Source organism: Rhinopithecus roxellana, chromosome 16 (assembly GCF_007565055.1).
Source record: "Rhinopithecus roxellana isolate Shanxi Qingling chromosome 16, ASM756505v1, whole genome shotgun sequence".
Classification (NCBI taxonomy): Eukaryota; Metazoa; Chordata; class Mammalia; order Primates; family Cercopithecidae; genus Rhinopithecus; species Rhinopithecus roxellana.
In genome coordinates this window covers 13536494-13553530 of record NC_044564.1, presented here as the reverse complement: position 1 = coordinate 13553530, position 17037 = coordinate 13536494, and the positions used below count along the sequence as shown (strand labels likewise).

The 17037-nt window shown below is 42.6% G+C and overlaps 1 protein-coding gene across 1 annotated transcript in view; it reads right to left on the bottom strand.

Moving 5' to 3' along the window:
* The window catches only part of DDX31 (DEAD-box helicase 31), a 79274-nt gene that overhangs the window by 61970 nt on the left and 267 nt on the right, over positions 1-17037 (bottom strand). The window contains 6 exon segments of the mRNA XM_010372826.2: positions 6485-6549; positions 7530-7600; positions 9037-9080; positions 10088-10163; positions 10268-10524; positions 16914-17036. Of these exon segments, the coding sequence (XP_010371128.1) occupies positions 6485-6549; positions 7530-7600; positions 9037-9080; positions 10088-10163; positions 10268-10524; positions 16914-17036 (636 nt within the window).

The following is a 17037-nucleotide window of genomic DNA, read 5'->3' as shown; positions in this document are numbered from 1 at the left end:
ACTGTTCTAGAGATCCTGGCCCAAGCAATCTGACAAGAGAAAGAAATATGATGTATAAAATTAGAAAATAGGAGACAAATTATTTTTAGCAGATGATGTTATTTTATCTTAGAAAAAAAAAACCATAAGAGAATTAATTAAAAATGTATTACAAACAAGATAATTTTGTCAAGCAGCTGAATGCAACATTAAAATATAAAATCAATAACCGTCCGGGTGCAGTGGCTCACACCTGCAATCCCAGCACTTTGGGAGGCCAAGGCGGGCAGCTCACTTGAGGTCAGGAGTTCGAGACCAGCCTGACCAACATGGTGAAACCCCGTCTCTACTAAAAACACAAAAATAAGCTGGGCATGGTGGAGGGTGCCTGTAATCCCAGCTCTTCAGGAGGCTGAGGCAGAAGAATCACTTGAACCCAGGAGGTGGAGGTTGCAGTGGGCCGAGATCATGCCATAGAAATCCAGCCTGGGCAACAAGTGTAAAACTCAGTCTCAAGTAATAATAATAATAATAATAATAATAATAATGATTCAGTAGCCTTCCAATATAAAAAGTTAATAGCAACAAAAAATACAAAAAGAATAAGCTTAGCAAAAAATACACAAAATCTATATGAAGAAAATTTTAAAACATCTCTGAGGGGCATAAAGTAAATTTTGAACAAACGGAAAGATATACCCTATTTCCAGATAAGAAGATGCAATAGTACATAGAAGCTAATTATCTCTAAATCAGTCCATAAATGTAATGTAATTCTAACAAAAATGCCACAAATATATGTATATATAAAATAACATATATAACCAAACAACCTGATTTGAAAGTTCATATGGAAAAATAAATGTACAGAAATAACCAAGACATTTATGAAAAACATATCAGATGTTAAAATAATTGAAAGCTGCAGCAATTACAAATAATGATACCGGCCGGGCGCGGTGGCTCACGCCTGTAATCCCAGCACTTTGGGAGGCCGAGACGGGCGGATCACGAGGTCAGGAGATCGAGACCATCCTGGCTAACACGGTGAAACCCCGACTCTACTAAAAACACAAAAAACTAGCCGGGCGAGGTGGCGGGCGCCTGTAGTCCCAGCTACTTGGGAGGCTGAGGCAGGAGAATGGTGTAAACCCGGGAGGCGGAGCTTGCAGTGAGCTGAGATCCGGCCACTGCACTCCAGCCCGGGCGACAGAGCGAGACTCCGTCTCAAAAAAAAAAAAAAAACAAATAATGACACTGGCACATGAATAGAGATTATAATAGTGAATACAGTTGAGAATAGAATCAAATAGATACCAAAATTTAGAAAGTAATATAAGGACCATTTTATATCAGCAAGAAAAAGATGATTTAATTCAAAAGTCCTGTGAGAAAAAAATAAAGTTAGGAAAACAAAGCTGGAATTAAGTTGTCCTTTTAACAGATGACATAAAACTCAGAAACCTTAAAAGAAAACACCAATAAGTTTTATTACCTAAAAATTTTAAATTTCAGAATGGAAAAATAAAGCCTAAACAAAACCAAGAGTCAAATGATAACCTGGGGGGAAAATATGCCACACCTGAGAGAAGTAGCTAATTTCGTTAATTTATAGAATTTTAAAAGCCCTGTAATTCAGTTTTTGAAAAAAGACCAATTTGGCCGGGCACAGGGGCTCACACCTGTAACCCCAGCACTTTGGGAGGCTGAGGTGGGTGGATCACTTGAGGTCAGGGGTTAGAGACCAGCCTGGCCAACACGGTGAAACCCCGTCTCTACAGAAATACGAAAAACATTAGCCAGGCGTGGTGGCGCATGCCTGTAATCCCAGCTACTCAGGAGGCTGAGACAGGAGAATCTCTTGAACCCAAGAGGCGGAGGTTGCAGTGAGCTGAGATCGTGCCATTGCACTCCAGCCTGGGCGAGAGAGCGAGACTTCATCTCAAAACAAAACAAAACAAACAACTCAAATAGAAAAATGAATAAAGCGCCGGATGTGGTGGCTCATGCCTGTAATCCCAGCACTATGGGAGGCCAAGGCGGGCAGATCACTTGAGGTCAGAAGTTCAAGTCCAGCCTGGCCAACATGGTGAAACCCTGTCTCTACTAAAAACACAAATACCTGTAATCCCAGCTACTCGGGAGGCTGAGGCAGGAGAATCTCTTGAGCCCTGGAGGTGGAGGTTGCAGTGAGCCAAGATTGCGTCACTCCACTCCAGCCTGGGTGACAGAGCGAGACTTTGTCTCCAAAAAAAAAAAAAAAAGAAGACACATAAAGCAGCTGAGAGCACTGGAGGGCATGGGAAAACTGCACCTTCCACACTGCTGCTGGAGGGCACACTGGCATATTCCCTTCCAAGTTTAATGTTGGCATTATCTACTAAAATAAAAATGCAAATTCCACTTACAGAAAGTTTTCCTACACAGCATATGTGTGCATAAAGAGGTTACAGAATATTTTACAGACCGTAGAGTATTTAAGTGGCCTTGTTTGTAGCAAAATACTGAATATAAATTCCACCATCCAATAAGAGAATGAGTAATTCACAGTACATACATACATACAATGAAATGCTAGGCAGTCTTCAAAAAGAACAAGGTAGCACAATATGGTGTTAATTAAGGAGCCCAAAACACATCAAAGGAACCAAAGCAAGGCATAGAACATCCTGCATAACAAAGCAACCACTCATTATCAAACCAAGCAAAACAGAAAAAACACTTCACAAAAAAGTGGTAAGAGGAATTACACACACTCATATTTGCTTGATATGCACAAGTTTCCCCGGGAGGATATACAAGAGGCTAATAACCACCATGGCGTCTTGAGAAGCAAACTAGGCCACCAGGGCAAAGTGGGAATACATGACTTTACTTTTCACTATATATATATTTTTGGTACCGTTCAAAATTGTTAAAACATATATGGTGCATTATATCTAAAAAGTATTAATAAAAAAATAGAAGACACCAAAGTAATCCGAAAAAGGCCCCTAACCTAACAGTGCCTTGCACATCCAAAGTGCTCAAAGACACTGAATGAATGAAAGAAAACAATGTTAGTGCCAAAGCCAAGCACAGAGTTAACAGCAAATTCAATTACAAGTATGGTTTTCATGTTTTGCATAAGAAACATTTACCCAAAAGAAGAAAAGGATTTGGAATTCAAACCAGAGTCGTCTGTACTCAACATCGACTTTGTGAGACTACACTGAACGCAAGCTAGGAATGGTAAATATGCTAGTACAACAGTAGCGATGTGCCGTCGTGTGACGTTAGGAAATTCTGACATTTCAAAAGGTGTTACTACATAGAGAAGAAGAAAGAAAAATCAATTCCTCACAGGGCACAAGTAAGTGAGGGATGATGGATATGATGCTAAAAAAAAAAAAAAAAAATCAGAGCCAAACTAACTGAAGAGTGTGAACACAGAAAAGCAGTCCGTTCTCATGCCATCATCAAAGTAATTTAAGAATCTTTTGGGTGCCTTAATTTTGCTGTGCCCTCCAGATAAGTTTTTTACAGGTCAAATCATTTTACAATGAACTCCAAGGGACTATATTGAGTATTACTTGAAATAAGTGAATTAAATTGAGGCTTAGAAAACTGTTTCTACAGAATATTCCAGTCTTTAATAGAATGACCTGTTCATGATTTTTTAAAATACTGCAGCAAATAAAAAATGACATGGCTTACTCATGGTTCTGAATATAACCAATCAAATCATTGCCCCTCCAACTAGCCACATGACCACGTTGCTGATGATGGCTAAAGCATGATGTCACATGCACTGCACGTTGGGTCTCAACACTGCACATGCATTAGCTCAACCCTGATCCCAGCGCTTGCAGACAGCCACTGCCATTGTCCCTGTGCCACAGCAAAGACACTGAGGAACAGAGGATGAACAACTTGCCTCAAGTTACCCTCAGACCCAGGATTGAGCACAACTGCCTACCACACCATTCCCCTGATGTGTATGTCATCAAATCTCTCTCATCCTCCAGTCACGGATCTATGCTAGAACTGTATAAGCCATTCCAGCTCAAATAGTCCAAAGAGTCAAATAGCTCAAAGAGTCCAAACTCTTCTACTGGTATAAAGAAAAACCTCTCCACTGGCAAGATGTTCTCCTGGAGTCCGTAAGTGGATGAGACTTTACTACATGATTGTAGTAATTTACATTTATTTTTCTCTATGTTAAGCACTTTACACAAATTCTCTCACTGTAAACCACTTAATATGGGGGGGGGGAATCAGTTACCTTTAGGAAGTAAAATTCCTCACTCAGAGAAAATTGATGTTAACAGTTTGCTAAGAATTATTCTAGCCTTTTTATGCATACATACACAACTATTACTTATGAAACTAGGGTCACATTATATGTACCATTTTGTAACTTGCCCTTTTTCAAGTAACAAAGTAAGAATATTTGTTCAAGTTCACAAACAGTAATTGAAAAAGTATCATTTTTTTAATGGCTATACTTGGTTCCATCTCTGGATGATTTTGCAGGGTTTCTGTAACTGATTTTAAAAAATTCTGAACCTATTCATTTTGAATGAATTCAGGCTTACAATTTCAGACTTACAAAAAATTTGCATAAAAAAGCAAGGAATTTCCACATGCCTTTCTCTCAGCTTCTCCATATGATCAATTCTCAAAACCATAGTATAATTATCAAAACTGGGAAATTAACACTGATTCAATGCTATTGACTAATATACAGACCTTATTCAAATTTCATCAATTGACCTGTTAATGTCCTGTTTCCAGACTAGGATCCAATCCAGGACTACACGTTATACTTTGTTGTCATGTCCCCTTTAATCTGGGTAGTTCTTTAGCATTTGTCTTTTATAACCTTAACGCTTTCTGAAAACACTGGCCAGTTATTTTGTAGAGTGTCCCTTGATTTGGATTTGTACGGCATTTCCTCACGACCAAATTCAGGTTATGCATTTTTGGCAAGAAGGGATGTATCCTCCCCAGTGCACGGTATCAGGGTGCACATGAGGTCAGAACATCTCATTACTGGAGATGCACACTGATCATTTGGTTAAGGTAGTGACAGCCAGGCTTCCTGACTGAAAAGTTACTGCTTTTCCCTTTGTAATCAAAAAGTATCTTCTGGAGGGATATTTTGAGACTATGTAAATATCCACTCCCCGCCCCAGCCCCCACAACACTTTCATCTATTCGTTTTAGCACCTATGATAACTCATGCCTGAAACAATATTATTGTGGCATTTGCCAAATGGTGACTTTCTATTTCTATCATGTCTATATTTATTAGAATTCTACATAAAGACGAATTCTACTTTCTCCCTCATTTACGTATTCAATAATTTATTTATATCAGTTTGAACTCATGGATATTCTGTTTTAGTTTACAGACTGTAATGCAACACTATTATTATTTGTCACTCAAGTATCAGGTAGGCTACATACACTGCTAATTCTGCATATCCAAACTGAGAAAAACAGTCATCGATTAGCTTTTGCCTGTTTTTTTGCACTCACTTCACTTTCTATTTCTGGTCTTACCACCTCCTCTCAGCTGAGAATAACAAGGGCTGTATCTGTAGGATCCTGGGCTGGCGTCTGAGATGAAGCCTCCGCCCACGGATCACACACAGCAGTTAACTGGCCTCCTAGGGGCTCAACCCAGGCACTAAATTAACACGTTTCACAACTAAAGATAAATTCCACATAATCTCAAAAAATGAGGCAGCCCAATTTGTCCTCGTATTAATATTTCAGCTAAATGGGTGCTTATTTTCATATTTATTGTTCATGAGAAACCACTGTTTTAAATATGAAGTTCAGCCTTCTTGGTCAAAAGTAAACACCACATGGGAACTTAGAAGGCTAAAATTGAATGATTTATATACAACACAGACTCAAGCATAAAGGGACGGCTGCAAAACCAAATCCCCGTTATTGAGCCATCATTCTGTAAAAGGTCCCATGTTAGGCACCGTGGAAGACACGGATGCATGGTCCCCATACAGCACAGGAGCCAGTAATTAACCTTCACTGTAAGTCTTCACACAGAGTAAGGAGCTTGGTCTCTGCAGCCAAACAGAACTGAGGTAGAAATCTAGTTTCACCACTACTTGTTGCATGGCCTTGGTTATGTAACTTTCCTAAGCCTCTGTTTTTCTTTGTAAAATGTGGATAACAGTAATACCTATAACACGGTGGGGGAGAGAGCAGTTAAAGATTCAAGAGGGGAACACATGCAAAGTATCATGCCTGACACACAGGGAGCATTTTACAAAGTTTCCCTGTTACACTCACTATGACAATTGTGAAGTGTATTTATTCTACTCTAGGAACAGTCTCTAGATACAACACATTTATGTAATAAATAAATTAAAAGGAGGTGAAAAAAATACTCAGTGAAAACAGATTCTTTTAGTCCTAATATTTCTGTTAGGGTTCAGTTTGCTGGTTGCTTATGCAGTATAAGCAATGACAGAAAAACACATTTGATACGCACCTGTATTTTTGACTTCATTGCTTGAAGGGACTGGACCACAGGGATGCAATAGGCAAGAGTTTTACCTTTCAAAAAAAAGCAGCAGCAGTTAAAATTACACATCCTACAGATGTAAGAAAAGCAAAGGATGTAAAGGGAACAGGCTCTGCTATCTTCCAGTAGTACTAAATTCTGGGGAAAAGGAAACTGCCCATTATACATCCAAGAGAAGTGAAAAGGGGCTTCCCTGTCTGCCACAAATCCCAATTTTGCTTTGTAAAATGAGTACTTCTAAAAAACTAGAAGCTTCAGTTCCTTTATTCATCTAACAAGAGATAACGATATGTCTCCCAAATTACACAGAAGCTCAACTTGATGGCTGTCTGCAGGAGCCAGAAAATTCCTCCTTTGAAATCCTCCCTACCCTCTCAGATGAGCTTCAGTGGTCAATTACATCTCCTCTACAGTGCTGACGTGATTGGGGACCAGTCTGTACTCTAGAGCTAATCTCTAATGACGGAGAAACCAACAGATGGCAAAAACTTTGGGTATCCAGCCTTCTGAATGGTGGCCGAGCTGGTGGGAGTAAAGGATAGCTGAATGCCCACTGAGGGCACACAGGGTCAAAAGAGCAAGTCCAGACTGACCTGGAACATGGCAGAAACAGTGTTCTGTCCTCGAACACCTGGCATCTGACCAGTGTATGCTCAGGCCAGAAATCACTCTGTGTTTAATACCAGAAGAAAACATTCATTCTCCACTAGAGTGAGAATGGGCAACTGTGGCCACAGAGTAGGGGACTTGGTAAAGCCCCAAAGTAGGCTCTGAGGAAATTATAGCTGAACCTGACTACCTCCTGATCATTCCTCATCGTGGCACCATCAACTGTCCCCTTCCTTTCATTATGTGAACACATTCAGGGCTCTAATCAAAAGCAAGCATGGCCTCCCTCCCACAAACGAAACAAAATTGCCACCACTACCAACCCAGACATCTCATGGCAAAACCTACTGCATGACCATGGGCCTGAGCAAAGGAAAAAGGGCAGAGATGAAATGAGACTAACCTGAGCCCGTCTGAGATCTCACGAGAGCATCTCTGCCTTCCAGCAACACAGGAATACTTTGCTTCTGAACACTGGGCCACCCAAAAAAAAGAACACACTTTATCTATATCATCCAGTTAAAGGCAGAGACGCAGGATACATAAAAGGCAACTGCCCACACTTGGACTCATCTAGCAACTGCCACCTTAGAAGCTATCAAAGCATTCAAATAAAGGTGTGAAGAAACTTTTGATGATTCTGAAGATCAAACCCTAGTTACATTTCTGGAACTTAGCCTGAAAATGGTGAGGCAAACCAGAGACTGGCCATTCTATTAAACTAATTCTTCTAAAAATGGAACAGGCAGCCGAGTGCGGTGGCTCACACCTGTAATCCCTGCACTTTGAGAGGCGGAGGTGGGTAGATCACCTGTGGTCAGGAGTTTGACTAGCCTGGTCAACATGATGAAACCCCATCTCTACTAAAAATACAAAAAATTAGCTGGGAGTGGTGGCACGTGCTTGTAATCCCAGCTACTCAGGAGGCTGAGGCAGGAGAATTGCTTGAACCTGGGAGGCAGAGGTTGCAGTGAGCCGAGATCACGCCACTGCACTCCAGCCTGGGCAACAAGAGTAAAACTCCGTCTCAAAAAAAAAAAAAACAAAAAAAGGAATAGGCATGACAACAAATCAGAGTTACCACATAGTGTATCACACACTCTCTTGCCTTCACTAACAGGAATATGACACAATGAAACGTAATGGAAAGGTTTCCATGCAGGATAGCAGGAGGAAGCGCGCTAACTATTCAGAGAGCCAGCAGCCGCTGTCCATTCTCCAGGAGAAGGTTATGGGCATGCCGAAATGTGTGTCTACACATGTATTTTAAAACAAGAAACAGGAGAGACACAAAAATCACTTAAATTTGGTTGATGAAATAAACAAAAAACTTGTGGGGAGGTCCCTTGATTTAGTCTTTAATATTCTTATTAATTTTTACTAGTAAAAGTAAAAAATCATTAAGAAAATGCAGAGAAGCACAAATACTCAAAACAAGGAAGCTCATCTCCTCGCACCTATTTTTACTTCTTTATTTTCCAGGAGTCATTCCCTGTAACAAACATTGAAAACGTTTTTTCAGTATCCCACTCTCTCCAACTGAACATTTACTCTTGTCTTTTTGGTTGACTCTAATTCTTACTACTAAGAAACGGCATGGTCACATTCTCTATTTTGGCCAAATTCTTTTCAGGGAAGCACAGAAAACAGCGGCGCTCATGCAGCCCACCTTCTGGATGAGACGTCTCTTGCAGTTTAGAGCCAAGGACAGAACTAGATGGAAAGCCAGTCTTTCCATTTAACAGGTGGAGAGAATGAGTAGCTAAGTGAGATGACAACCCTTTATGGTCGATAACCTGGCACTGTTTTCTAACGCCAAGACACAAATTTGCTCTGCCTTGCACAGACAGGTTTCATCTGGTTATACCCAAGTAATGCCTAAGAAACCAAGAGGAGCCTGAAGTTCTTACCTGGTCATACTAGACATTTTTAAGACCGTATTTATTGTGGAAATCTAAAAGAGAAGATGAAAAAGCTTTAATTAATATTTTGATACAAAATATTTAATGGAAGTTACATAAAAAAGGAGAAACTATTGAGAGGACATTGACTACTAAGATCAAATTAAGTTCTTCCACTCAGGTGGTGCTCTCTACTCGGGGCGATTCTGTCACCTGCCCTAACTCACTGGGGACACAAAGGGCAATGTTTGGAAAAATTTTTGCTTGCTATACCAAGGGGAGGGGGTCACTGCTGGCATCTAGTGGGTAGAGGCCTGGGATGCTGCTGAACATCCTACAATGCACAGGAAGTCCCCAAAACTAAGACTGACCTAGTCCAAAATGTCCACAGCACCAAGGCTGAGAAACCCTGTTCTACCCTGCAGGTGAGAAAACAAGCTTAGGTAACCCCACCTACAGAAGGGGTAGGTAAGCTGTAACCATAAGTGCAGCGGAAACCAAGCCTGCCTAAAAGTTAATATATTTTTTTCTTCTTACTCATGAGTCTGGAGAACTTTTTTTCCTTTAAAGTGTCCATTTGTTTGTAGAACACACGCTAAAATACTCTTCTTCCCTCACTTCTCTAAAACTGTGGATGTCCCTTAACAGCAACATGCCAGCACAGTTCCCTCTCCTATGGTCACTGTGACATCTGCCACCACAAATGGCTTCACCACTACAGCTATCCAGTCAATAGGGAGCTGTTTGAAGTTTAGCAAGTGATGGCCTGACCCTAAATCACATGAGTCGAGCAAAGTCTTCAGTACTTAAAAAACAATACACAAAAACACACAAAACACAGGGGATGGGGGAAGGTGGGGGCCAGAAAACAGTGAACAGTAACCTAAGCACCCCTGAACTGTCCTTGAAGAGTATCATATCAATCTGAGTTCATTCAGGTAGCTTAGAGCAGAAACAAACACTCTCCGATTTCTCTTCCTAGAACTGCCATTGCACAGACCTTCTGAACGGAGACACACCAAAAAAAAAACGGACCCAGAAAACACTGAAAGGTACTTACTAAATGTGGGTGGAGGCCCAGCTCATGAAAAGCAGCTGAAGTAAACACTTTTTCTTGCACCTGCTTTACCACAGGTCTGCAAATGATGAACAAAAACGCAGGCATCAGTGCCAGTATTAACAAAGAAGAGGCAGAACACATTCTTTTTTCTTCCTGAAGGGCATCTGCCGCTGGACATACCTGTGGAGTTCTGGAATGTCGGGGTTGTTTTTAAACAGTGATGAAGTCTTAATGCATGGTCTCTCCTCCTGGTTTCTATCACTTGTGCTAACCGAATGCTTCTTTGGAGAAAACGTTTTTTGTGTGTTCCCCTTAAAAGTCCTCTGAGTTTCTTTAACACTAGTTTTCTCGGCTGGCAGAAATGAAGTTTCGTTCCTCCGTTTCGCTGGAGGAGCCTCACTGGACGCTTGGTATTTTCTTTTCGTAGCCTTTGCTTGCTGCGTTGTTCCCAGAAGGAAAGATCAACAAGAGATGCATTAGTCCATGAAGACAGAGCTCGGAGTGAAGCCTGACTGCCCACAGAATTGCATCTCTCCCTGCAGAGATCATTATGCCCCATATGTCAAGCAACAGTTTAGGGTTTGCAATCAGACTCTTTGACTCAGCTTCTTCCAAAAGGTAAAGAAAAGAAAAAAGAAAAAAGTCTCAGCTCACTCATCTACCAGACCTCACCAACCATCTTAACTGTTAAATCAATCAAGATAAGGTAAGGATGAAGCAGCAGCATTTTTCCAGTTGAATGTTAACTAATGGAGTCCGCTTTAAGGGAAGCAAGAATCCACCTTGTGCAGGGTGTGTCAGTCCATATTCCTAGGAACCCATTCACCCAAGGAGAAAAGAGGGGCAGGGGGAAAGTGAATCTTTTCTCTCCACTAACAAAGCACACTGGAGATCGCACAGGAGAGAGGGGCGAGGGGGAATGCGCATCCTAGCCCGTGCCCAGGAAGCGGAAACCTTCATTACCATTCTACCGTAGTGCCTGGATCTCTGTCATTCTCTTCTCTCAAGCTGCTCCTCCAGATTCAGATGGCCTGGAGAAAATTTCTACGCCCTACGCCCTGTTCCCATTCCAAATGAGAATGCTGCTCCATCCATCACCTCTACCACAATTATTTCTACCTCCCTTGCCTTTTGAGTCTCTGAGTCCCTGAGTCCCTGCCTGATTGCCGATTACAGGCTACACAACCCTAGGGATCTCTTGCCTGTTGCTTCTTATTTCCATTATACGAATGTGGTTAAATGCATGATGTCCAAACTTCCCGGAGGAGAAGAAACATCCAATTCCTCTATTTTATTTGGCCTTCTTCTCTGATTTACAAATGAATATAAAAGCATCCCTTGAGTAGCCAGTGCTTGTTATTCTGGAGTTTGGGGTTCTCTCCGAATATGTTATTCTCCTCTTTGCTTAAAATAATGACTTGGTTTTACGTGTCGGCTTTCTTTAGCCATGACTGTCAGCTTCAGACTAACCTACCAGTAACAACAGTTCTTTGTTCCAGAAGGATTCCTTTACTTAAGTAATTAAATAAATACAACTTCAAATATCTAATATTAATAAAGTAAAAACAGACATATTCCATCTTACAAATTTATTTTTTTACAAAGTCTCAAGTTTATGAATTTTCAGATTAAAGAAAAAGATGAAATCAAGTTTCAGGTTTGTTGAATCATTTGCAAGACAGCATGAAATGTGCACACTTCACCTGATTTACAGACCCAGGACTCCTGGAGCACAAAAACTCTTAAAGGCCACTCCCGCCATGCATGGAATTCCTGACAGTCCCTGGCACGTGGACTGGCAGCCTCTCCCTGCACACCTCCTGCAGCCCCTGAGGAACAGCCTATTCTGTTCATGACCAATTCTAGGAATCAGGAAGCTGCCTCTGACCTTTATGCAAGGTCTGCACCCTTGAACATCGACCTAATACTTTCTGCAGCAACACAGAACAAGCTTACTTCCCCTTAACACATAACATTCCTTCATATATCACATAACTCTCTTTTCTTTCTTCTTTGGACTCAGTATTTCAAGCAGGACACAACTTTAGTTCCTTTATCGTCTTGGTCACCCTTTATTCCTATGTCAACATCTCTCTAAAAGCAAGTACTGAGAGTTAAACACAATAGGTTTTCCATTGCTCTTAGGCTAAACTAAAAAGTCTGTAATACTGCCAAGTGCCATAGCTCATGCTTGTAATCCCAGCACTTTGTGAGGCTGAGGTGAGCTGATTGCTTGAAGCCAGGAGTTCGAGACCAGCCTGGGCAACATGCTGAAACCCTGTCTCTACAAAAAAATACAAAAATTAGCTGGTGCGTGTCTGTAGTCCCAGCTACCTGGGAGGCTAAGTTGGGGGGATCACCTGATCCCGAGAGGTCAAGGCTGGATTGAGCCATGATGTCACTGCTCTCTAGCCTGGGCGACAAGAGTAAGACCCTGGCTCAAAAAAAAAAAAAAAAAAAAAAAGCCTGTAACATGATCAATAAAGCCCTCTAGAATCTGACCTCTGGCCACCTCACCAGCTTCAGCTTTACTCTCTGTCACTTGGGTCTTCCTTCAATTCCTAGAATGTGCTGTGCTCCTTCCTCCTCCTCCTCCTCTGCACATGCTACTCCCACACCCAGGACTCCACTCTGCCCTCTGGCTGGCCACCCCGTACTCATCCTTCAGATGTAGGCCCTCAGAAGGGCCTTTCCTGACCTCTCTTCACCTAGTCAAGCCAAGGTACCCTGTTCTTGGCTCTCCTGGCACCCTTATTCTCCTCCACAGCATTCGGCAAAATAATAAGCATAGCATGGAACTCACTGTTTTATGTCTGTCTTTCCCATAGCTTGTAAGCTCCACAAGAAAGGGACCAGTCTGTCCCACATAGCACTGTATCCCCTGTACAGGCCCCCGTCTGGCAGAGTAAGCACTCAACAAATACTTGTAAGATGAATGAATAACTTAACACAATGGAATTATCCCTTTCCACTAGCTGGATAAGATTCTACTTGTTAGCTTTTCTCCCCCAGCATCAAAAACACATTCGTTGAGCAGTTGTCAAGAAGCTTGGTTCTGAAGATACAAAGTAGAAAGATTCGCTAAGCCCTTGAGGAAGTCATATAGTAGCAGAGTACAAAGGCATAAAGAGTATAAAGACAAAAGTATAAAGGCATCAATCCAACCTCTACACTGGTGCTACAGAAGCGATACATACAAAAGGCCATGAGAGCACCAAGGAAAGCTGGACTAACGTGGCCTGCGGCAAAGGAGAGGGAGGCAAGCAAACCAAGAATGCTTTGTGAGGTGGCGTCTGAGCAGACAGGGAGCAAGGACATATCTGGATCTACTAAAAATTAGTTGTGCAACATGAAGCAAGTCACTTCCGAGTCTCTGTTGCCGCACCTGTAAAATGAGGGGATTTTGGCAGATGACCTCTAGGACCCATCCAGCCCTGAGAGTCTAAGATGCCATGCCTTTGATATTAATAAACATACTGACTAGTTACTATATGCCAAGGAGTATGCTAAGTACTCACATGTATCCTCTCATTTGTCAACACAGGTACTGTTATCATCTCATTTTAAGATGCGAACATGGAGGCAGAGATGTGAGGTAATTTGTCCCAGAATCACTGAAGGAACCAGGCTTTCCTCAGGCATCATGATTCTACATTCTAGAGTCCTCACAACAATACTATAATCAAGGTCTTTTATTAACTATATCCTCTTTGCTTTAGAAAACACCATGTGTAGTGATTCCTATTTTGAGCTGTTCTCTAGAACAGGACATACACCAAAATGGCAACAAGCACTGTCTCTGAATATGGCAATTATGGCTGCGTTTACAAAAATCTTTTTTCCTAATTTTCTGTAATAAATTTGTATTAATAATCAGGTTTTTTTGAGATGGAGTCTCACTCTGTCACCCCGGCTGGAGTGCAGTGGTCTCTGTTCATTACAACCTCCTCTGGCTCCCAGGTTCAAGGGATTGTTGTGCCTCAGCCTCCCGAGTGGCTGGGATCACAGGTGCCCATCACCACACCCAGCTAATTTTTTTTTCTGTATTTTTAGTAGAGAGGGGGTTTCACCATGTTGGCCAGGCTGGTCTCCAACTCCTGACTTCAAGTGATCTGCCTGCCTCGGCCTCCCAAAGTGCTGGGATTACAGGTGTGAGCCACCTTGCCCAGCCCAGAAAGTACTTTTAGAGAGAAAATGTCCGCATAGTGTTAGACACAGCATAATTTAAGCTGTCAGTCTTTCTAAATCCAGTATATTAGCTACCCATCTCAAGCGGTGGCTCACGCCTGTAATCCCAACACTTTGGGAGGCCAAGGCAGACGAATCACAAGGTCAGAAGATGGAGACCATCCTGGCTAACACGGTGAAACCCCATCTCCACAAAAAATACAAAAAATTAGCTGGGTGTGGTGACAGGCGCCTGTAGTTCCAGCAACTCAGGAGGCTGAGGCAAGAGAATGGTGTGAACTCGGGAGGCGGAGCTTGCAGTGAGCCAAGATTGCAGCACTGCACTCCAGCCTGGGCAACACAGTGAGACTCCACCTCAAAAAAAAAAAAAAAAAAAAATGTAGGCCAGGCGTGGTGGCTCAAGCCTGTAATCCCAGCACTTTGGGAGGCTGAGACGGGCGGATCACGAGGTCAGGAGATCGAGACCATCCTGGCTAACACGGTGAAACCCCGTCTCTACTAAAAAATACAAAAAACTCTCCAGGCGAGGTGGCGGGCGCCCGTAGTCCCAGCTACTCGGGAGACTGAGGCAGGAGAATGGCATAAACCCGGGAGGCGGAGCTTGCAGTGAGTCGAGATCTGGCCACTGCACTCCAGCCTGGTGACAGAGCGAGACTCCGTCTCAAAAAAAAAAAAAAAAAAAAAAAAAATAATGTAGATCCAGACAAGGCCACTGCAGACACTTGTCATCACCGCATTAATCCCCTTTTGATAATCATAAAACTAGGTACCCTACATGTACTTACTCAATGCTTCTTATGTGTTAGTTACCAGGCTCTGCACAGGACACAAGCACCCCACTGACCTCCTGATGTAGCGATCTATTATCCAAAATGGAGCCAAAACTACTTTATATTGTTGGCATTTAGTAAGTGCCTCTATGGGCCACACAACATATAGTCTTTACGTATGTTATCTCAATGAATCCTTACAATAGTCTTCTATGAAGTAGAAATTATTGTTCTCATTTTAGAGATAGGAAAAGTGAGAATCAGAAAGATTAAATAACTTGCTCCAAGGTCACAGAGCTAGTGTGCAGCAAGGGTAGCACTGAATCCCAGGTCTATCCTATTCCAAATCCCACGCTCCCAGTGGCTCTTCTATCCTTCTCCCCAGCTCCTTCCAGATGCAGCTACACTTGGCTAGCTGGACTCCTTACTGCCAAGCATCTAAATCCTAAGTTTGATTATCACTTTATGATTTTACATCAGCCTTTCTGTCCTGTGGGCCTCTTTTCCAGGAGACAAATCAACCATCCTAGAAACCAGTTTTCAGTTCTTGCTTAAGTTAATTTTAGGGCATCTTTCCCCTCTCTAGTAATGGGATTATATCAACGAAACCGAATTTCCTATCCCCCTACATTGCACGTGGGTGAAAATCTGTCCCATTTTTGAAAGCTCTTCAAAGAAAACTCCTAGTTGCCAGTCCTCATTCCTGCAACAAATGAACCTTCCTCATGGCGATGAAAAGAGTTAAACTCTAAAATATTTGAAGAGACTTATTCTGAGCCAAGCATGAGTGACCATGGCCTGTGACCCAGCCCTCTGGAGATCCTGAGAACATGTGCCCAAGGTGGTCGGGGTGCGGCCTGGTTTTACACATTTTAGAAAGGCATCAGACATCAATCAAATACATTTCAGAAACACACTGGTTTTGTCCAGAAAGGTGGGACAACTCAAAGCGAGGGCTTCCAGGGTATAGGTAAATTTAAAGATTTTCTGGTTGACAATTGGTTGAGTTTGTCTAAACACCTGGGATGGATACAAAGAAAATGCTCAGGTGAAGATAAAAGATTGTGGAGACAAGGTTCTTTTGAAGTCTTTAGTGGCTGCCCTTAGAGACAACAGACAAGTATTCCCTATTCAGATCTTTGAAAGGTGGTAGACTCTTAATCTCTTTAGGACTGGGAGGGCCTGGAAGAAAAAGATCTAGCTATGTAATAGAGATTCTTTAAAGATGCAAATTTCCGCCACCCCGGCCACAAAGAACAGCTCTGCAGGGCCATTTCAAAATATGGCAAAGAAACATGTTTTGGGATAATATTTTAACTTTCTTCTTTGTCACATAATAGTAGGCCAGAGCCAGATTGGAAAGTAAGTCACGATATATATAGGGTTAAATGAAAGCCATCTGATGAGAATTTATGGTTTGTAGCGCATGACTCTTCCCAAACAGGAATGTGGGAAGATTTAAAAAAAAAAAAAAAAAAAAAAAAAAACAGAGCTTAGTCCGCACTCAGTCGAGGAAAGTGCCTTAGAAAAGTTAAACCTTGGCCTGGGACTTGCGCCGGAGCGTCAGGTCCTACCTTCCACGGGAAACAGCCTCTAATGCTTTCCTCTACTTTTCCAGGCGCAGGAGCCAGCTCCCCGCCCCTCCACACCGCTCCACTCCCCCCTTCCAGGCGCATCCCCGCGGGTGGTGTTCCGGTTAGAGACACGTGTTTCGGCGCAACTTGTCCCAAAGCTGCCCCGTGTCTGACTTTCTCCCGCTGAACTCCGTAAATGACTCGAAACCCGACTCCGAGGCACGGCTGCAGCTCGCGGCGCGCCGAGAGCCGAGCCGCGGGTGGGGACGGAGCTGAAGCCAGGTCAGAACTCACTCGACTCGCCTGGGCTGAGGGACGTCTGGAGAACGTCCTGGGGTTGTCCGAGAGCGAACCGTCGGCGGCTGCCATGGCCTGCGTGGGTGACGCGTGGTGCAGCGGCGAGCCGGCTGCGCAGACC